This window comes from Cherax quadricarinatus, chromosome 62 (genome assembly GCF_038502225.1).
Source record: "Cherax quadricarinatus isolate ZL_2023a chromosome 62, ASM3850222v1, whole genome shotgun sequence".
NCBI classification, from domain to species: Eukaryota; Metazoa; Arthropoda; class Malacostraca; order Decapoda; family Parastacidae; genus Cherax; species Cherax quadricarinatus.
This window is the reverse complement of record NC_091353.1, coordinates 16741994-16765821: the sequence shown is the minus strand read 5'-3', so window position 1 is coordinate 16765821 and position 23828 is coordinate 16741994. Positions and strand designations below refer to the sequence as shown.

At 39.7% G+C, this 23828-nt stretch overlaps 1 protein-coding gene across 1 annotated transcript in view; it reads left to right on the top strand.

Moving 5' to 3' along the window:
* Positions 1-23828, top strand: part of Nelf-A (Negative elongation factor A) — a 91343-nt gene that overhangs the window by 47693 nt on the left and 19822 nt on the right. Inside the window, exons 4-5 of the mRNA XM_053774569.2 lie at positions 2583-2748; positions 5755-5918. Coding sequence (XP_053630544.1) covers positions 2583-2748; positions 5755-5918 — 330 coding nt within the window. The remainder of the gene's footprint in view (positions 1-2582; positions 2749-5754; positions 5919-23828) is intronic.

Sequence of the window (23828 nt, the reverse complement as noted above, 5' to 3'; positions counted from 1 at the left end):
ACTCATCAACAACTCCACAATAAAGGTAAGTGGCATTTAATTATTGTTTATTTTGCATGTCCCATTCGTTTTGGTGTATTGAAATGTATATTTCATGTAAAATATTTTTTTTTCATACTTTGGAGTGTCAGGAATGGATTAATTCTATTTTCATTATTTCTTAGGGGGAAAATTAATTTGACCAACGGCAAATTCGACTAATGGCAAGCTCTCTGAAATGAATTAATACTGTTGTTTGAGGGTCCACTGTACTTCTTAACATCTCTATGGTTCATTAACATTTTTAGCTGCCATCTGTGTTTCCTAGTTTTCTCACATTTTAAATAGTCTGTCCTGCGTGATTATGTTCCCCTGATTCTTCTCTCTTCTTGGGTTATTAGGCTGAGCTTAAGTCACTTTGTGGTCCATTGCCCTCTGTTCTTGTGCCATTTTTAGGTAAAAGGGTACTAAACACCTTTTTTTTTACTTTCCCTGTGGTAGTACATGTACATGTACTTCATGCGTGATTAAGGTCAGCTGATAATTTTTTGTACCTTCTGTTCTACTTGTAAGATGGAAATTTGGAGAAGGTTGGTGCATTCCAGGTCCTACTGTTATAGTTCACTTGCTCTCTGCTTGAAGGCAAGTCTTTGAAATTGTGGAGAACAATGTACCAAATGTTAACAGCCAAAAGGCAAGGTTTTTACTAAATAAATATTCTTAGAGTAAACGTTCCCTTCCCCTCCCCTCTTTTTTTATGAGTGTATATCACCCAAAAACTATGCAAACAATGAGCAAAATATTGAAAAAAATATTTAGGCTATCTTTACCACCATGTTATTGTTGGGTTGATTTTTAAAACTACTCAATATTTTAATATTTTTTCTTTGTGACCTCAACACACCTGTGCCCTGTGCGGCAGGTCAGAGCTGCTGTGAGAAGCTCTGACTCTAACTGAATCATTGGGCTGATTTCACTCAAATGTTACCATATCATGTCTACTGACAGTACTCATGCTTTTGTATGAATTTGTGCTAAAAGTTTTTACCTAAAATAACCTGTAGTACAGTGGTTGTTGACATAGGGTGCTGTTTGGGATTGAAGATTTTACAGTACATATTTCACTAAATCTGTTACCGTACCATAAGTAATGATATCTAAATTTATGTTTGCCACAGTTAATAATACAGTATTTAACAAAATGGTCTGCCATATTGTACCAGTAAGTCATAAATTCTGGTACAGTAGAGTACTGCTGTACACACTTGGTTTAGGTATGCCAACAGTGTGAGGAACAGATGGTATATACATTACCACATCAGACCTACACTTCAGGCGTGTTTGCTTTTTTATCACAAAATTCGTGTATAACGACCAAACCAATGCACAGTGTAATTACAGTAGGTACATCATTGACACTGTCTCCAGTTTCCTTTTGTTTTAACCTTGATTATGCAAATGGGGGAAGCAGAGGTTAAGCAAATATGGTTAGCTCACAAATGAGGCAGTAAACAGATGATATACTCTGGCCTGGCTGTGTACTTTCAGAATTATTGAGTCCACCAAATTTATGGGTCTCAGCATTTCAGTTTTTGACTGGGCAGCAAAGTTGAACAAGAACACAACTCTTCAGAATGGTAACTGTGTTTATCCCATAGTAGCAAGCAAAACTTAGCATCCACATCACTTAGGGTTACCCCTATATTAAGGCCCCTTGGGGTGAAGCTATTGTATAACATACATGGATCTAAAACTCGACAGATCTTCATTTGAAACCTACATGGAGCTTCTCGTCAGGTTTCAGCAAAATTGGTCAGGTAGGGACGATCAATCCAGTTGATATGGAATGATCCATCAATAAAATAGGTGCATCCCCTTCCCCCACTTTGTGGGCTCACTTGTGAATTCACTGTATGAGATCAGTATGATTTGTGCATCATGTTGAAGACTCTTAATATGTAGATGTTGATGACCTGATTGACTTTAGTACAGATGTGAGCCTGAAATTCTTCACTGCATAAAATGAGTGACATTAGTACAGTTGCTGTGAGCCTGAAACTGATCTTCTGTATAAAGTGACAGATGCCTTTTCTTCTCTCCACACATTATTTTACATAGTGCTAAGTGAAGATGGATGGACTAATCATGGTTTTTCAAACATTGGTGTATATGTTTGCTTTTAAGGTTAATAGAAGAAAGTTCATGGTAGTAGTTTTGGACCTCAGAGTAAAAAGTATGTATTTTGTGTGATGTATGAGGCAGCTAAAGATGGTATTGGTATGGTATATATTTTTAATCCTTGTAATTTGAGAATAAAATTAAGGCCATAGTTAAATATGTGATGTCAAAATGTAAAATGAGAGATACAAAGAAACTGGTCTTAGGAGAGTAAATGTACGATGCCTCAGTTTATCCTGGAACATTTTCAGGTTGGTCGTGACCTGATGGCACTTCAGGATATGGACTGAAATGTCCTCATAGGTTTCTTCTCCTAAGCATAGGCTATTTGTAAGTTCCAGCCACAGTATTGTGACATTTTATTCTTCGAGAGACATATAGTTATGATTGCCAAGATCATAACTATGTTAAATTTTACATTTCAGGCACCTCTCACCAAACACTTTGCTCTTAAGAGAAAACCAAAGGCTGCAGCTCTGCGGGCAGAGCTGCTTAACCGTTCAGCTGACGCCCAGGCAAATGTGAAGAAGAGTCAGCTGCCTACGGTCCCGGTGCGCTCAAGAGGCATGCCACGCAAGATGAATGATACCAGTTAGTATTTTGTTTCGTTATCTTTAGTTTATTGTGAAAGTCTGCAGCACATTGCTTACTGTTCAACATGGTTTTGTTAGATATTTTTTTTATTAACACATCGGCCATTTCCCACCAAGGCAGGGTGGCCCGAAAAAGGAAAACTTTCATCATCATTCACTCCAATGCTGTCTTGCCAGAGGCATGCTTACACTACAGTTATAAAACTGCAACATTAACACCCCTCCTTCAGAGTGCTGGCACTGTACTTCCCATCTCCAGGAATCAAATCCAGCCTGCCAGTTTCCCTGAATCCCTTCATAAATGTTACCTTGCTTACACTCCAACAGCACGTCAGTGATGTATTAAAGTAATTGAATTTAATGAGATGTATATGTTAGTATAAATGGTTACTTTATTGTTTTAGATAGACAGTTATATAAATCGTAACTCCCTTACTCTCATTATACCTGAGAACTTTCCATCAATGAAGCTTGAAAAGGTCCAAAAGATAGCAACTGTGCTAGCACCAGAACTGAGAAGAATGCACTATGAGGAGAGCTTAAGAACTTTACTTAATGACCCCGGAGGAGAGAAGGATGAGGGTAGATGTGGTCATGACATGCAAAATCTTGAAGGGAATTGATAGAGCAGATAAGGATAGACAATTTGTATTAAGAGGACCAGGTGAAGGGAATACAGGGGGAAGCTGAAAAGACAGATGGGTCATAGAGATGTAAGAAAGCTTTTACTTAATTCAAGAGTGGATGAAGAATGGTATGATGCAGATGAGGCAGTTGATTTCAGGGTCAACACACTTGTGGCTTGGTCCCAAGCCAGGCCTCCCAGTGGATGGTCTGATTAATAAGGCTTTTGGTGCTAGTGGTGGAGGCACTCAATACACAACTTTGAGAGTACATATCTTCTCCAAGATGACCTGCCCATTTACTATGGAAGGAATACACTGTACAGGAGGGCCTCGTTTATACAGCAGGTTAGGTTCCATGCTACTGCTGTAAAGTAAAACATAGCTTTTTTTTTTCTTCCACTTTGAAATGTACATAAAAGTCTGCTAACATGTTTACACTATCGTATATTAAGTGAGCAATAGAGCTAGGCCTAAAAAATGCATATATAGTAACATTTATAAAGGGATTCAGGGAAACCGGCAGGCTGGACTTGAGTCTTGGAGATGGGAAGTACAGTACCTGCACTCTGAAAGAGGCGTGTTAATGTTGCAGTTTTATAACTGTAGTGTAAACACGCCTCTGGCAAGACAGTGATGGAGTAAATGGTGATGAAAGCTTTTCTTTTTCGGGACACACTGCCTTGGTGGGAAATGGCCGATTTGTTAATAAAAAAAAAAAGTAGTACATATGTTGCTTACCTTAAAATATTTTCCTACCTGTCTTACAGTGAGTGTTGAATATATTTGAAAATTGAGACATTGATGCAACGTAATATGGCAGTCTGTATTGAGGAAATATTTTGCCACACAGTGGCTTCATCAGTCCAATACAAAGCAGAAAGGTGTAAGGAGAGTAGTAGTTTGAGGAAATTAGTCCCTCAACCTGGAATCAGTGTGTTTTGTCCATCCCTCATGTAGAAAGTACAGGATATGGCTGGAGAATTAGCTTATATACTGTAGTCAGGTGAGTGGAAACAGGAGGTGGTATCATAGTGGAACCATCCACTAGTGTAAGTAGGTCTTTGTCCAAAGGTTGGACAAGTATTGAAGAATTCCTTGTATCAAGATTCCGTGATGTTGCAGTGTCTGACAGATGTGATAATAAATTGCCATAATTTCCATAAGTGTCATAATCTTCAACTTGTTAGTTTTGAAAACCATTTATTTATCTGTCAGACACTGCAACATCATGGAATCTTGAATATATTTATTGTAGGTTGACTGATTAAATGAAGATTGGGTATAATTGGAAACTGGTGTATTAGTGAAGCACTGTAAAGTGAAGCTCTGTAAATGGGGTCTTCCTGTAACTGTGTCAAACACAAGCCTCCTTCAGAGGCTTTAAGTGTATTTAGTAAATAATTTTTATTTAGGTTTTGCATACAAGTACATCATTTTTTTAATGAACATGAACAATTTTTTTTTTTCCACATTGGCCATTTCCTACTCATTCACTGTTATGGGTGGATAATTTTTTTTTTCATCAAACCGGCCATATCCCACTGAGGCAGGGTCAAAGATGCATTATATAAATTTGGCCTTGAAGAACCCATTGAGAACTTAAAATTGTACACTTATTTAATTTCCTAATCCTCACTACATTGAACCAGGCCTAGTAGAGCAACATTAAACCCTCTGCACACATTTGTAGGTCAGCAAGAAATAAAATTTACAGTGTAAATTTAGAAACTTTATTAATATTGATAAGTTAAGAATGTAAAAAAAAAAAAATTGTTTGGCTTTTTTTGAGGTGTCATGGAATGTAACTCAATTTTTCCCATGAGTTGTTTACTCCACGTGTCGTGTTTTCGAGCTCCATTTTTCTGGAACATAACCATCATGTAAAGTTGGAGCTTACAGTAATTACCTATTACAAAAATTAAGCTATGTTCATGGGGACCCATATTCAGTAATCTCTTCATTGTAAAATTTTTGAGAATTTCCATTTTTTCTCAATTTACAACTGAACCTTTGTTGTTACTGTTTCAGGTGCTAAGAAGTCTTCTTATGATTACTTTAAATTTCCTCCTTTTACATACGCTTCCAAATTCATTTGCAAACTTTTGCAGCTTCTCTTCCGAATCTCCCAAAAGAACCATGCCATTGGCAAAAAAGCAGCAGTTGCAACTCCCACTCCATACCATATTCACTATTTTTCAATCCCACACCTCTCCCTAACACCTTAGCATTCACTTCTTTTACAACCCCATCTATAAATATGTTAAACAACCATGGTGACATTTTTTTGTGTATACAAAAATCTTTACTGTATTGTTATAGGCCTTTTAACTGTCAGATTTAAGTGGTTGGTAGTTTATAGTTTATCCTACATCCAACAGCACCATTGAAGGGTATCCCAAGCCGATTGCCAGGCTCTGGACTAAGAGGATCTGGTTTAGGCTCTACCCCTGTCAGTCGGCCGCTGGTGCGTGCCACAGTCACTCGCAAAGATGGTGGCATCAAACTTTTAGACATCACTGAATCACCCATTGCTGTTCAGCAAGTAAGTAGGAAAGTGGCTCATGTCTCCTCTTATTGTTATCCAAGTTTGTTTTACAGTATTATTATTTTCTTTTCCCCAACAAACCTGCCGCATCCCACCGAGACAGGGTGACCTAAAAAGAAAAATGGAAGTTCTCTCTTTAAATTTAGTAATGTATACAGAAGAGGTTGTTGTTGTTGTTGTTGTTGTTGTTGTTGTTTATTATTATTATTATTATTATTATTATTATTATTATTATTATTATTATTATTATTATTATTATTATTATTATTATTATTATTATTATTATTATTATTATTATTATTATTATTATTATTATTATTATTATTATTATTATTATTATTATTATTATTATTACAGTATTGTCATTATTATTTTTATTATTATTATATTTGTGGGAGGGAAGTGCTAGAAAGCTAGGTCATGCAGCATCTGGGAAATGGTGTGAAAATTCTTGAAACTGAGAGGTATGGTAGTGCAAGAGCCAATGGATACACAGTACACATAAAGGCCTAGGAACTAGGCCTTAAAAGCTGTTAGCCGGAATACATTATGACAAAAAAAAAAATTTAATTGTGACACTACAGAAAAATCTTGATTGTTTCATTATAGCATGAAATGTCCAATAGAAAAAACTACTACTGTACAGTGTTAAGATTTGCACCCAGGATCATTGTCTCAGCTGAAGATGCTCTGTTATATATCATTATCAAGCTTTGGTAAAAGTTTTTTTTATTTTTTTATTTTTGCAGTTTTTTGAGATCAAATTATATGGTTTGAGGTACTGACCAGCAGACCAAAATGGTGAAGAGTTGGTCTGAAAATATTCTGACGAGTTGCACATTTTGAGGACTTTTTAGCAGTGTGTTGTTGAGAAACATTAAAATCTGTTTATAAAGATATTTTTATAATGGGAAAGGATTTCTGGTAGATAATGAAGACACAGTGAGAAGTACAGTGTATATACGAAGAAAGTTGAACCAAGTTTCAGCGTTGAGGATCATAACTGGCTGCAGCGTGTTTACTTGACCAACTTTTCTGATAAAGCTTCTTGAATTCTGTTGCTGAGCACTGCTGGTCGTCTTGTTACAAGTCTCAAGGTTTTTATTTATGGTGGTGGAATGCAGTATATTGTACAGTAGTGTTTCATTCTGCTGGCCAGTTTCTTTCCATCTTTCCTCTTTTTTCCCTCTTTCCTCTTTTTCCCCTCTTCCCTCCTCTTTTTTCCCTCTTCCCTCTTTCTCTATTCTCTCCTTTTCTCTCTTCCCTCCTTTGTCTCCCCCTCTTTCCTCCTCTTCCTCCCCCTCTTTCCTCCTTTCCCCCTCCTTTTTTCCCCTCTTCCATCCTTTTTTTCCCTTCTTCCATCCTTATTTCCCCTCTTCCATCCTTTTCCCCCTCTTCCATCCTTTTTTTCCTCTTCCATCCTTTTTTCTCCTTCCCTCCTTTTTCTCCCCTATTCCTTCTTTTTTCCTCCCTCTTCCATCCTTTTTTTTCACTTCACCTTCTTCGATATTAATTTTTATTTTACACTTATTTTTTGTTACAAGACAGGTTTTTGTGATTGAAGATAAAATGATGTCTAGTGTTCTTGATAAAATAACTTTATATAGACACTTTTTTTTTTTTTACACAGGGTTTGACAAGGTTAAGGATCCCAGCTTTATTGACAAGCTATTTACAGGTTAAGGATTCCTAACTTTATTGGCAAGCTAAGAGCTGTTACCTACATCAGCTCATTTGAAAGCATTTTTATTGTTATGAGACATACAAGTAGGGAACAGGATGAAGTTGGAGCCATCTGTGGGCCAGCATTTTCATTTGATCAGCTGACTTTATCTCGTTGACATCATTATGCTGTACGAATGTGTTCCATACTCGAGTCATCCTAGGTGTATATGATCTCAGATGAAGTGATGTTCTGGAGAAGGGTACAGCCAGAGTGAAGTTGCTGCTTTCTGCCCGTCTTGTGGCATAAAAGTTTGTTTCACGCTGTCCTCGAAGTGGATCCAAGTGTGGTACTTTGACAATATTGGCCTTGTACATAACAGTAAGGCCACCCACATCCCTCCTGTGTCAAAGGCTCTGCTGAAATGCCAGATCTATCCAGGATGGGTCCAGGCGAGAGATGAGACGTCTTTCTCTGTTCTCTACTCTGTCAAGCAGTCGCAGATGAGAGGGGAGGCAGGCAAACCAAGAAAGTGGAGCATACTCAAGGTGTGAGCATACTTGTGCCTCGTACAGAATCTTGCAACCCCTACTGTCAAGCAGATGCGAGATACGGCGAAGTGCTGTAAGCTTCCTGGCTGCCTTGTTTTCAAGATTTACAACATGGTTCTTCATGGTTAGTTTGGAGTCAGATTTCACCCCAAGGATATCAACTTCTTCTCCAGGTGCCAACACCCTCCCATTCATCTTTACTACTGCACCAGCATTACCATCATGGTGCCTAGAGATCATCATCCTTTGCGTTTTCTCAGGTGCAAATGTTTCTTGTCATCTATTTCCCCAAGCTGATATAGCTCTTAGCTGGTGATTGATGTAGCTTAGAGCAGCTGGCATTTCTTCTCTTGGACAAGTGAATGTCAGTGTACAGTCGTCTGCATATGCATGGGATTCTGGGATGAGATGAAGAAGGTCGTTGAAGTAGACGTTCCATAACAGTGGTCCCAGCACTCTTCCTTGTGGAACACTTACCCCAATAGGATGTCTTGCTGATTCCGTTCCATTGAGAACTACCCTTAGAGATCTATCATGAAGGTAATCACTGAGGAGACATAGCATAGAGCCTGCAATTCCCAGTGCTTGAAGTTTTGCTAAGAGGCCCTGGTGCCACACCCAGTCGAAAGCACCAGCAATGTCCAGTGCTACCACACAGCTGACTTTGGATTCATCCAGTAACTGGTGCCACTTAGTGGAGAGGTTTAACAACAGATCAGCAGCAGAGTAACCTTTCCTGAAGCCATATTGACGATCACAAAGTAGTGAGTGCTAGTCAAAACACACTGTCATTTGTCTTGAGATTATTGTCTCAAGGATCTTACCAGTGATTGACAGGAGTGACACTGGTCTGTAGTTGCTGATTTCTGCTGTGCTCTTCTTTTTGTGAAGAGGGACTACATTTGCCTCTTTCCACAGAGAGGGCCATTTACACTGTACTAGGCAGTGCTGAAAGATGCGAGTTAGAGGTACTGCTAGCTGGTCTGCACATCTCGGCAATCTTGGGCTCAACTTGTCTGGGCCCACAGCCTTTTCTTGGTCAAGCAATTTACGAAGGAAATGCACCTCCTCCTGCCTTATTGTCACCACTGACAGTTTTGACACAGTTCTTGCAGCTAGCCAAGGAGGGTCCCTTGCTGGATCAGGAACTTGCATTTTGGTAGCAAAGTGTTCGGCAAAGAGGTCCGCCTTCTCTTGACTACTAGTAATGGTGGCCCCATCCTGTCGATTTAGAAGTGGAATGAGTTCATCAGGCAGATAACCTTGTCTGTCCTTGACCACTTTTAGTAGAATTACCATTAAATCCTATTTCAGGGAATGACTGAAAAACAGGAAATTATTTAGGAATACACCTGTGACCAGTTTCAAAAATTTTTGTACTCTAGCAGCTTATCATGGGCTGGGCCAAGGCTTTTCTGTTGATTGCTGTTCAACCAGGCTGTTGCTAGCCCTGTTAAGTAAGAGGACACAAATGCAACTAATGTGACATTTTATTGTGGCAACGTTTTGTTTCACATTTGTGTCCTTTTACTTAACATATTGTCGGTAATTCTACCAATACAATCCAGTTTCCTCTTGAAAACTTCGACACTTGTTTCAGCAGTATTTCTAATATTTTCTGTAATAATGTTGGTAGAATTACCGACAATATGTAAAGTAAAAGGACACAAGTGCAACTAAGGTGACATTTTATTGTGGCAACGTTTTGCTCTCCAGGAGCTTTGTCATCGGATTGACAAAGCTTCTGGAGAGCGAAACGTTGCCACAATAAAATGTCACCTTAGTTGCACTTGTGTCCTTTTACTTTACATAATATTTTCTGGTAGCAGGTCGAAGAGTCTTGGATCAAAGCTTACTTTTCACTGATCTGTTTTACACACCCTGTACTATCAGGTGTGACCATACATACCCAGTAATGTCAGGTCTGATAGTACATACCCAGTACTATCAGGTGTGACCATACATACCCAGTAATGTCAGGTCTGACAGTACATACCCAGTACTGTCAGGTGTTACCAGTCATTTAAATGATTTATTGTCTCTGCTGGCAGTAAACAATCTACTTTCTCCATCTGTCTCTCCTGCCTTGAACAGAGTTGTCATCACATAACAGTATTCTAAATGAGAGAGCACAAGTGATTTGAATATTACTCACCATTGACATTATTTCTCTTCTTTTGAAAGTTTTTATTATCAACTCTTATCATTTTTGTGACCTTTGCAGCATTTTTTTTTTTTTTATCATCACACTGGCCGATTCCCACCAAGGCAGGGTGGCCCGAAAAAGAAAAACTTTCACCATCATTCACTCCATCACTGTCTTGCCAGAAGGGTGCTTTACACTACAGTTTTTAAACTGCAACATTAGCACCCCTCCTTCAGAGTGCAGGCACTGTACTTCCCATCTCCAGGACTCAAGTCCGGCCTGCCGGTTTCCCTGAATCCCTTCATAAATGTTACTTTGCTCACACTCCAACAGCACGTCAAGTATTAAAAACCATTTGTCTCCATTCACTCCTATCAAACACGCTCACGCATGCCTGCTGGAAGTCCAAGCCCCTCGCACACAAAACCTCCTTTACCCCCTCCCTCCAACCCTTCCTAGGCCGACCCCTACCCCGCCTTCCTTCCACTACAGACTGATACACTCTTGAAGTCATTCTGTTTCGCTCCATTCTCTCTACATGTCCGAACCACCTCAACAACCCTTCCTCAGCCCTCTGGACAACAGTTTTGGTAATCCCGCACCTCCTCCTAACTTCCAAACTACGAATTCTCTGCATTATGTTCACACCACACATTGCCCTCAGACATGACATCTCCACTGCCTCCAGCCTTCTCCTCGCTGCAACATTCATCACCCACGCTTCACACCCATATAAGAGCGTTGGTAAAACTATACTCTCATACATTCCCCTCTTTGCCTCCAAGGACAAAGTTCTTTGTCTCCACAGACTCCTAAGTGCACCACTCACTCTTTTTCCCTCATCAATTCTATGATTCACCTCATCTTTCATAGACCCATCGGCAGACACGTCCACTCCCAAGTATCTGAATACGTTCACCTCCTCCATACTCTCTCCCTCCAATCTGATATTCAATCTTTCATCACCTAATCTTTTTGTTATCCTCATAACCTTACTCTTTCCTGTATTCACCTTTAATTTTCTTCTTTTGCACACCCTACCAAATTCATCCACCAATCTCTGCAGCTTCTCTTCAGAATCTCCCAAGAGCACAGTGTCATCAGCAAAGAGCAGCTGTGACAACTCCCACTTTGTGTGTGATTCTTTATCTTTTAACTCCACGCCTCTTGCCAAGACCCTCGCATTTACTTCTCTTACAACCCCATCTATAAATATATTAAACAACCACGGTGACATCACACATCCTTGTCTAAGGCCTACTTTTACTGGGAAAAAATTTCCCTCTTTCCTACATACTCTAACTTGAGCCTCACTATCCTCGTAAAAACTCTTCACTGCTTTCAGTAACCTACCTCCTACACCATACACTTGCAACATCTGCCACATTGCCCCCCTTTCCACCCTGTCATATGCCTTTTCCAAATCCATAAATGCCACAAAGACCTCTTTAGCCTTATCTAAATACTGTTCACTTATGTTTCACTGTAAACACCTGGTCCACACACCCCCTACCTTTCCTAAAGCCTCCTTGTTCATCTGCTATCCTATTCTCCGTCTTACTCTTAATTCTTTCAATTATAACTCTACCATACACTTTACCAGGTACACTCAACAGACTTATCCCCCTATAATTTTTGCACTCTCTTTTATCCCCTTTGCCTTTATACAAAGGAACTATGCATGCTCTCTGCCAATCCCTAGGTACCTTACCCTCTTCCATACATTTATTAAATAATTGCACCAACCACTCCAAAACTATATCCCCACCTGCTTTTAACATTTCTATCTTTATCCCATCAATCCCGGCTGCCTTACCCCCTTTCATTTTACCTACTGCCTCACGAACTTCCCCCACACTCACAACTGACTCTTCCTCACTCCTACAAGATGTTATTCCTCCTTGCCCTATACACGAAATCACAGCTTCCCTATCTTCATCAACATTTAACAATTCCTCAAAATATTCCCTCCATCTTCCCAATACCTCTAACTCTCCATTTAATAACTCTCCTCTCCAATTTTTAACTGACAAATCCATTTGTTCTCTAGGCTTTCTTAACTTGTTAATCTCACTCCAAAACTTTTTCTTATTTTCAACAAAATTTGTTGATAACATCTCACCCACTCTCTCATTTGCTCTCTTTTTACATTGTTTCACCACTCTCTTAACCTCTCTCTTTTTCTCCATATACTCTTCCCTCCTTGCATCACTTCTACTTTGTAAAAACTTCTCATATGCTAACTTTTTCTCCCTTACTACTCTCTTTACATCATCATTCCACCAATCGCTCCTCTTCCCTCCTGCACCCACTTTCCTGTAACCACAAACTTCTGCTGAACACTCTAACACTACATTTTTAAACCTACCCCATACCTCTTCGACCCCATTGCCTATGCTCTCATTAGCCCATCTATCCTCCAATAGCTGTTTATATCTTACCCTAACTGTCTCCTCTTTTAGATTATAAACCTTCACCTCTCTCTTCCCTGATGCTTCTATTCTCCTTGTATCCCATCTACCTTTTACTCTCAGTGTAGCTACAACTAGAAAGTGATCTGATATATCTGTGGCCCCTCTATAAACATGTACATCCTGAAGTCTACTCAACAGTCTTTTATCTACCAATACATAATCCAACAAACTACTGTCATTTCGCCCTACATCATATCGTGTATACTTATTTATCCTCTTTTTCTTAAAATATGTATTACCTATAACTAAACCCCTTTCTATACAAAGTTCAGTCAAAGGGCTCCCATTATCATTTACACCTGGCACCCCAAACTTACCTACCACACCCTCTCTAAAAGTTTCTCCTACTTTAGCATTCAGGTCCCCCACCACAACTACTCTCTCACTTGGTTCAAAGGCTCCTATACATTCACTTAACATCTCCCAAAATCTCTCTCTCTCCTCTGCATTCCTCTCTTCTCCAGGTGCATACACGCTTATTATGACCCACTTCTCGCATCCAACCTTTACTTTAATCCACATAATTCTTGAATTTACACATTCATATTCTTCTTTCTCCTTCCATAACTGATCATTTAACATTACTGCTACCCCTTCCTTTGCTCTAACTCTCTCAGATACTCCAGATTTAATCCCATTTATTTCCCCCCACTGAAACTCTCCTACCCCCTTCAGCTTTGTTTCGCTTAGAGCCAGGACATCCAACTTCTTTTCATTCATAACATCAGCAATCATCTGTTTCTTGTCATCCGCACTACATCCACGCACATTTAAGCATCCCAGTTTTATAAAGTTTTTCTTCTTCTCTTTTTTAGTAAATGTATACAGGAGAAGGGGTTACTAGCCCATTGCTCCCGGCATTTTAGTCGCCTCATACGACACGCATGGCTTACGGAGGAAAGATTCTTTTCCACTTCCCCATGGACAATAGAAGAAATAAAAAAAAGAACAAGAGCTATTTAGAAAAAGGAGAAAAACCTAGATGTATGTATATATATATATGCATGTGCGTGTCTGTGAAGTGTGACCAAAGTGTAAGTAGGAGTAGCAAGATATCCCTGTTATCTAGCGTGTTTATGAGACAGAAAAAGAAACCAGCAATCCTACCATCATGCAAAACAGTTACAGGTTTTTGTTTCACAGTCATCTGGCAGGACGGTAGTACTTCCCTGGGTGGTTGCTGTCTACCAACCTACTACCTACAGCATGTACTCTGTTATTTTCTATATCCTCTGGAAGTTTTTGTTGATATTTGTTTGTAAATTTTCTATGTTTTCTACTGAGGCTACTTTCATGTTTATTTTGGTATAGTCTTCAACAGATTATATAAAGCTATGGTTAGTGCTTTTATCTTTCTGCTATAAGGAAGAGAAATACTAAAAGCACCATGGTTATGACTTTGAGTACTGAACTTTTTACTTTGTTTTCAATAACTTTTGTATTCTTTTCTTAAGAAAATTGAATATTCGTTTTTTCTTATTCTGTTTTTTCCCATCGAACCAGTCATATCCCACTGAGGCAGGGTAACTTAAAAAGAAATATGAGAGTTTTTTATTTTTTTTTAATTTAGTAATTTACACAGGAAAGAGGGGTTACTAGCCCCTTGCTCTCGGCATTTTAGTCGCCTCTTAATACACTCGGCTTATGGAGGAAGAATTCTTTGCACTTCCCCATTTTCCTGTTATACTTGGAAAAAATAGACACAGATGCAGTATAATAAAGGATCACATTATACTGCTTTTGTGTTTGTTTCTCCATCATGTCAGTATTTTCTACCATTTATCTTCATCCTGTTATACTTGTTGACCTTATTGTTAGTGAAGTCCATGTGGATCACCTCTGTGTTTTGCTTTTCTTCCAAAGTCTCCATAATATTGTTATAATGGTTTAGTAGTTGTGATAAGCATGACCTGAGTTGTGCTTTTCTATAAAATTTGTGATTTGGTATATCATCACCCTTTCAAAAACCTTTATAATTTGTGATGTTGGTTCTACTGACTTGTAATTTTTTTGCCAGCACTTTATTGTCTCCTCTGTGCAGGAGCTAATATCTGCACTTCTTAAGGCCTCTGGGAATTCACCTAGATTTTAAACTCTTTCTCCAAGAACACCAAGTGCTAATAGTACTGTATTTTGCATTTTTATTTATAAAGTTCCATGTATCGGGCCATAGGTAGTAGGTTGGTAGACAGCAACCACCCAGGGAAGTACTACCGTCCTGCCAGATGACTGTGAAACAAAAACCTGTAACTGTTTTGCATGATGGTAGGATTGCTGGTTTCTTTTTCTGTCTCATAAACACGCTAAGATAACAGGGATATCTTGCTACTCCTACTTACACTTTGGTCACACTTCACAGACACGCACATGCATATATATATATACATACATCTAGGTTTTTCTCCTTTTTCTAAATAGCTCTTGTTCTTTTTTATTTCTTCTATTGTCCATGGGGAAGTGGAAAAGAATCTTTCCTCCGTAAGCCATGCGTGTCGTATGAGGCGACTAAAATGCCGGGAGCAATGGGCTAGTAACCCCTTCTCCTGTATACAATTACTAAAAAAGAGAAGAAGAAAAACTTTATAAAACTGGGTTGCTTAAATGTGCGTGGATGTAGTGCGGATGACAAGAAACAGATGATTGCTGATGTTATGAATGAAAAGAAGTTGGATGTCCTGGCCCTAAGCGAAACAAAGCTGAAGGGGGTAGGAGAGTTTCAGTGGGGGGAAATAAATGGGATTAAATCTGGAGTATCTGAGAGAGTTAGAGCAAAGGAAGGGGTAGCAGTAATGTTAAATGATCAGTTATGGAAGGAGAAAAGAGAATATGAATGTGTAAATTCAAGAATTATGTGGATTAAAGTAAAGGTTGGATGCGAGAAGTGGGTCATAATAAGCGTGTATGCACCTGGAGAAGAGAGGAATGCAGAGGAGAGAGAGAGATTTTGGGAGATGTTAAGTGAATGTATAGGAGCCTTTGAACCAAGTGAGAGAGTAATTGTGGTAGGGGACTTGAATGCTAAAGTAGGAGAAACTTTTAGAGAGGGTGTGGTAGGTAAGTTTGGGGTGCCAGGTGTAAATGATAATGGGAGCCCTTTGATTGAACTTTGTATAGAAAGGGGTTTAGTTATAGGTAATACATATTTTAAGAAAAAGAGGATAAATAAGTATACACGATATGATGTAGGGCGAAATGACAGTAGTTTGTTGGATTATGTATTGGTAGATAAAAGACTGTTGAGTAGACTTCAGGATGTACATGTTTATAGAGGGGCCACAGATATATCAGATCACTTTCTAGTTGTAGCTACACTGAGAGTAAAAGGTAGATGGGATACAAGGAGAATAGAAGCATCAGGGAAGAGAGAGGTGAAGGTTTATAAACTAAAAGAGGAGGCAGTTAGGGTAAGATATAAACAGCTATTGGAGGATAGATGGGCTAATGAGAGCATAGGCAATGGGGTCGAAGAGGTATGGGGTAGGTTTAAAAATGTAGTGTTAGAGTGTTCAGCAGAAGTTTGTGGTTACAGGAAAGTGGGTGCAGGAGGGAAGAGGAGCGATTGGTGGAATGATGATGTAAAGAGAGTAGTAAGGGAGAAAAAGTTAGCATATGAGAAGTTTTTACAAAGTAGAAGTGATGCAAGGAGGGAAGAGTATATGGAGAAAAAGAGAGAAGTTAAGAGAGTGGTGAAGCAATGTAAAAAGAGAGCAAATGAGAGAGTGGGTGAGATGTTATCAACAAATTTTGTTGAAAATAAGAAAAAGTTTTGGAGTGAGATTAACAAGTTAAGAAAGCCTAGAGAACAAATGGATTTGTCAGTTAAAAATAGGAGAGGAGAGTTATTAAATGGAGAGTTAGAGGTATTGGGAAGATGGAAGGAACATTTTGAGGAATTGTTAAATGTTGATGAAGATAGGGAAGCTGTGATTTCGTGTATAGGGCAAGGAGGAATAACATCTTGTAGGAGTGAGGAAGAGCCAGTTGTGAGTGTGGGGGAAGTTCGTGAGGCAGTAGGTAAAATGAAAGGGGGTAAGGCAGCCGGGATTGATGGGATAAAGATAGAAATGTTAAAAGCAGGTGGGGATATAGTTTTGGAGTGGTTGGTGCAATTATTTAATAAATGTATGGAAGAGGGTAAGGTACCTAGGGATTGGCAGAGAGCATGCATAGTTCCTTTGTATAAAGGCAAAGGGGATAAAAGAGAGTGCAAAAATTATAGGGGGATAAGTCTGTTGAGTGTACCTGGTAAAGTGTATGGTAGAGTTATAATTGAAAGAATTAAGAGTAAGACGGAGAATAGGATAGCAGATGAACAAGGAGGCTTTAGGAAAGGTAGGGGGTGTGTGGACCAGGTGTTTACAGTGAAACATATAAGTGAACAGTATTTAGATAAGGCTAAAGAGGTCTTTGTGGCATTTATGGATTTGGAAAAGGCGTATGACAGGGTGGATAGGGGGGCAATGTGGCAGATGTTGCAAGTGTATGGTGTAGGAGGTAGGTTACTGAAAGCAGTGAAGAGTTTTTACGAGGATAGTGAGGCTCAAGTTAGAGTATGTAGGAAAGAGGGAAATTTTTTCCCAGTAAAAGTAGGCCTTAGACAAGGATGTGTGATGTCACCGTGGTTGTTTAATATATTTATAGATGGGGTTGTAAGAGAAGTAAATGCGAGGGTCTTGGCAAGAGGCGTGGAGTTAAAAGATAAAGAATCACACACAAAGTGGGAGTTGTCACAGCTGCTCTTTGCTGATGACACTGTGCTCTTGGGAGATTCTGAAGAGAAGTTGCAGAGATTGGTGGATGAATTTGGTAGGGTGTGCAAAAGAAGAAAATTAAAGGTGAATACAGGAAAGAGTAAGGTTATGAGGATAACAAAAAGATTAGGTGATGAAAGATTGAATATCAGATTGGAGGGAGAGAGTATGGAGGAGGTGAACGTATTCAGATATTTGGGAGTGGACGTGTCAGCGGATGGGTCTATGAAAGATGAGGTGAATCATAGAATTGATGAGGGAAAAAGAGTGAGTGGTGCACTTAGGAGTCTGTGGAGACAAAGAACTTTGTCCTTGGAGGCAAAGAGGGGAATGTATGAGAGTATAGTTTTACCAACGCTCTTATATGGGTGTGAAGCGTGGGTGATGAATGTTGCAGCGAGGAGAAGGCTGGAGGCAGTGGAGATGTCATGTCTGAGGGCAATGTGTGGTGTGAATATAATGCAGAGAATTCGTAGTTTGGAAGTTAGGAGGAGGTGCGGGATTACCAAAACTGTTGTCCAGAGGGCTGAGGAAGGGTTGTTGAGGTGGTTCGGACATGTAGAGAGAATGGAGCGAAACAGAATGACTTCAAGAGTGTATCAGTCTGTAGTGGAAGGAAGGCGGGGTAGGGGTCGGCCTAGGAAGGGTTGGAGGGAGGGGGTAAAGGAGGTTTTGTGTGCGAGGGGCTTGGACTTCCAGCAGGCATGCGTGAGCGTGTTTGATAGGAGTGAATGGAGACAAATGGTTTTTAATACTTGACGTGCTGTTGGAGTGTGAGCAAAGTAACATTTATGAAGGGATTCAGGGAAACCGGCAGGCCGGACTTGAGTCCTGGAGATGGGAAGTACAGTGCCTGCACTCTGAAGGAGGGGTGTTAATGTTGCAGTTTAAAAACTGTAGTGTAAAGCACCCTTCTGGCAAGACAGTGATGGAGTGAATGATGGTGAAAGTTTTTCTTTTTCGGGCCACCCTGCCTTGGTGGGAATCGGCCGGTGTGATAATAAAAAAAAAAAAAATGTATCGGGCCCTGGTGCTTCATGTATGGCCATGTTTTTTATTGCCTTTTTATATTCTGGAGGTTTTGTACTCTTGTCAGTTACATGGTTTGTAGAATGGGCAGAGGTACCTCATCTTGCAGGCATCTCATTACCATTTTGTTGTTTACTAATGTTTGATCAAAAATGTAATAAGCTGTGCAGTTTATACACTATGGGAAGTGCTGAGATAATAGATTTCCAGGAATACAGTATTTTTTTTAAACCCATCCTACATAAAAAAAAACTAAATGCTATGGGTTGTGAAATGATATCACATTTTACTTGGCTGAGTTGATGCAATGCAAATTTTTTTGTGTTAAATTTAGTTTTAATAAAGCATTCTGTTATTCTCCTAGATTAAATAAGAAATTTATTTATTTGTGAAATCTTCTTTTTAACCCCTTCAGGGTCCAAGGCCAAAATCTGAAGTGGTGCTCCAGTGTCCAAGAAATTTTGATAAAAAAAAAAAAAAAAAAATTATTTTTTCTTACAGAATTAGAGTATATTTTTGTGAAGGTAATAAGACAAAAAAAAAATTTCTGATCAGTACTTACTGAGATACAGTGCCGAGAAGTTTACCAAAAATGACCTGGTGGCGGCAATATCGACGATTTCCACATGCGCGCATTACTTTATTTAACGTTTTTTGTAGTTTTTTCTTTTCTTTTCTAATTTTTTTCTTTTCCTACTAACATTTGGGGCCTGAGAGACCAATACTGTATATAATGTACAGTATATATATAAACTCACTGTATTGAACACAATAACTGCACTAAAGTTATATTATTGTTTACCACTTTTGTTTATTACAATAAACATGCACAAATCTTGTATAATACAGTGGACCCTTGCCTAACGAATGCATTGCATAACGTTAAATCCGCCTAGTGATACATTTTAACGCAAAAATTTTGCCTCGGCTAGCGCTAAAAAACTAGCTCAACGCGATTCGTTCGAGACGTATCCACGTGCGGCCTGAGCCTACCTCACTTGTTCCGTGGGTGCCAGTGTTTACAAGCCAGCCACCGCAGTCGCTTCCAAGCATACAATTGGATCATTTCATATTGTCACAGCCTTTTTAGTGATTGCACCTGCAAAATAAGTCACCATGGGCCCCAAGAAAGCTTCTAGTACCAACCCTACAGGAAAAAGGGTGAGAATTACTATGGATATGAAGAAAGAGATCATTGCTAAGTATGAAATTGGAGTGCGTGTCTCCGAGCTGGCCAGGTTGTACACAAAACTCCAATCAACCATCGCTACTATTTTGGCCAAGAAAACGGCAATCAAGGAAGCTGTTCTTGCCAAAGGTGCAACTTTGTTTTCGAAACAGAGATCGCAAGTGATAGAAGATGTTGAGAGACTGTTAATGGTGTGGATAAACGAAAAACAGATAGCAGGAGATAGCATCTCTCAAGCAATCATATGTGAAAAGGCTAGGAAGTTGCATGAGGATTTAATTAGAAAAATGCCAGCAACTAGTGGTGATGTGAGTGAATTTAAGGCCAGCAAAGGTTGGTTTGAGAGATTTAAGAATCGTAGTGGCATACATAGTGTGATAAGGCATGGTGAGGCTGCCAGTTCGGACCACAAAGCGGCTGAAAAATATGTGCAGGACTTCAAGGAGTACATAGACAGTGAAGGACTGAAACCTGAACAAGTGTTTAATTGTGACGAAACAGGCCTGTTTTGGAAGAAAATGCCAAGCAGGACCTACATTACTCAGGAGGAAAAGGCACTCCCAGGACATAAGCCTATGAAAGACAGGCTTACTCTGTTGATGTGTGCTAATGCTAGTGGTGATTGCAAAGTGAAGCCTTTATTGGTGTATCACTCTGAAACTCCCAGAGTGCTCAGGAAAAACAATGTCCTCAAGGCTAATTTGTGTGTGCTGTGGAGGGCAAACAGTAAGGCATGGGTCACTAGGGACTTTTTTTTATGACTGGTTACACCATGCATTTGCTCCCACTGTGAAAAATTACCTCCTGGAAAATAAATTGGACCTTAAGTGCCTCCTGGTATTAGACAATGCTCCTGGTCATCCTTCAGACGTGGCAGAGCGACTTTCTGCAGAAATGAGCTTCATTAAGGTCAAGTTTTTGCCTCCTAATACCACTTCTCTCCTGCAGTCCATGGACCAGCAGGTCATTTCCAACTTCAAGAAACTGTACACAAAAGCTATGTTTGAAAGGTGCTTTGTAGTGACCTCAGAAACTCAATTGACTCTAAGAGAGTTTTGGAGAGATCACTTTAGCATCCTCAATTGTGTAAACATTATAGGTAAGGCTTGGGAAGAAGTGACTAAGAGGACCTTGAACTCTGCTTGGAAGAAACTGTGGCCAGAATGTGTAGACAAAAGGGATTTTGAAGGGTTTGAGGCTAACCCTGGGAATCCTATGCCAACTGAGGAATCCATTGTGGCATTGGGGAAGTCCTTGGGGTTGGAGGTTAGTGGGGAGGATGTGGAAGAGTTGGTGGAGGAGGACAATGAAGAAGTAACCACTGATGAGCTGCTAGATCATCTTCAACAGCAAGAGGCCACACTTGAGGAAACTGCTCCGGAGGATGGGATAGAGAAATTGAGGGAGTTGCCTACTTCAAAGATTAAGAAAATGTGTGCAATGTGGCTTAAAGTGCAAACGTTTTTTTGATGAAAATCACCCTCACACAGCTATTGCAAGCTGTGCTGGTGACTATTACACTGACAATGTTGTGAAACACTTTAGGAATGTCATAAAGGAACGGGAGGTACAGGCCTCTATGGACAGATATGTTGTGCAACAGAGGTCCAGTGACTCTCAAGCTGGTCCTAGTGGCATTGAAAGAAGAAGGGAAGTAACCCCAGAAAAGGACTTGCCACCTCAAGTCCTAATGGAAGGGGATTCCATCTTCTAAACATTAACACCATTCACACACTCCCCTCCTCCCATCCCATCAATCATCACCAGATCTTCAATAAAGGTAAGTGTCATGTAACTGTGCATGTCTTCTTCAGTTTGTGCGTATTAAAATTAATATTTCATGTTGTAAAATTTTTTTTTTCATACTTTGGGGTGTCATTAATGGATTAATTTGATTTCCATTATTTCTTATGGGGAAGATAATTCGGCTAACGATAATTTCGCCTAACGTTGATCTCTCAGGAACGGATTAATATCGTTAGGCGAGGGTCCACTGTACTAATGTTCTATCATATATTTACATATTTTCAATCACTGGACATGGTTTTAGAACTGCTGGAGCTTGTGGAAGTCCTTGAAACAAGGCACCATGCACAGAGGTACCTTACATTCCTCACACATAAACCGAGTGTCTTTTCGTCTTTGTTGCCGTCGTTTTGTTTGTGCACAGACAGCACATCGCTTCTGAGCAAATTTCTTCTTAGTTTAAGGAAGCTGTACTATGAAATGATCACCTTCCCTCCTCAAACGCTTGGGTATATTCTCTGGAATTCGAGGACCTTGTTGTATAGCAGGTGTTGTTACCTGGTACTTCATTATGAGTTATCTGACAAGAGACAAACAAAATTCACCATATGGTGTTCTGTTGCCAGTCTTCATTTGGTACATATTATATGCATTGAACATTCAAATGTCCATGAGATGGAAGAAAAGTTTCATGTACCACTTGTAACTTTTACGAACACAATCAACAAAGCCAATCTGCAAGTCACGTCTGTCAACCAAGCGCATGTTTTATGTATACAGTGGACCCCCGGTTAACGATTTTAATCCGTGCAAGAGGGATAATTGTTATGCGAAATAATCGTTATGCGAATGAATTTTCCCCATAAGAAATAATGGAAATAAAATTAATCCGTGCAAGACGCCCAAAAGTATGAAAAAAATTTTTTTTTACCACATGAAATGTTAATTTTAATACACACAAACTGAAAAAGGCATGCACAATTACATGACACTTACTTTTATTGAAGATCTGGTGATGATTGATGGGATGGGAGGAGGGGAGAGCATTATCTTCTTACTGTTTAGAAGGGGAATCCCCTTCCATTACGACTTGAGGTAGCAAGTCCTTTTCCGGGGTTACTTCCCTTCTTCTTTTAATGCCACTAGGACCAGCTTGAGAGTCACTGGACCTCTGTCGCACAACAAATCTGTCCATAGAGCTCTGTACCTCCCGTTCCTTTACGATTTGTCTAAAATGGGCCACAACATTGTCATTGAAATAGTCACCAGCACGGCTTGCAACAGCTGTGTCAGGGTGATTTTCATCTATAAAGGTTTGCAGTTCAACCCACTGTGCACACATTTCCTTAATCTTTGAAGTAGGCACAATGGATTCCACAACTGGCATAGGCTTCTCAGGGTTAGCCCCAAACCCTTCAAAATCTTTCTTAATTTCCATACTAATTCTCACCCTTTTTACCACAGGGTTGGCACTAGAAGCTTTCTTGGGGCCCATGGTCACTTATTTTCCAGAAACAGCACCGAAAACACTGTAATAATACGAAATATTCCGAGTGTATGCTTGGATGTTACCGCGGAGGCTGGCTGGTAAACAATGGGACGGGCGGCACATGTGAATGCACATTGGACGCGTCTCGGACGAAAATCGGTGAGCGGGTTTTTAATCGGTATGCGCGGCAAAAATTTTGCGATAAAAGTAAGCGGTATGCGGAAAAATTGCTATGTGATGCCATCGTTATGCGGGGGTCCACTGTAATCAGTCACTGTCACTGGTTTTCGAATACTTTCATTAGTCACTCGATCAACTTTGCCAGTCTTGCATTTCGTTACGGTGAATGGTTGTCAACAACATGACATCTCGTTTGTCATGCCACCGTAATGCCATGATGTCATTGGCAGTAAACACCTGCACGTCATCACCACGAGCACCTGCGTTGAGCCTGGGCATATGTTTACGATTAGAACGCACTGTGCCACACACATCTGTCTTGTTCACTCGCAAGAAATCACTGAGTAAAGGGCTTGTGTACCAGTTATTGGTATATAATGGATGCCCCTTACCAAGATAAGGTGCCATCATGCTTCTCACTACATCACCTGAGATACCCAATAACATCTTGGTATCTTTCAATGTTTTACTTCCTGTGTATACAACAATATCCAATACTAGGCCACTGTCAGTCACAGTCACAGAGTACAAACAGTTTTATACCAAAGTGTTTCCTCTTGCTCGGTATATACTGTTTGAATGACAGCCTACCTTTGAACAAAATCAAAGACTCGTCAATTACGAGATTCTTGAATGGATAAAAGTACATGCTGAACTTTTGTTTGAGATACATAAAAGCATTTCTAATC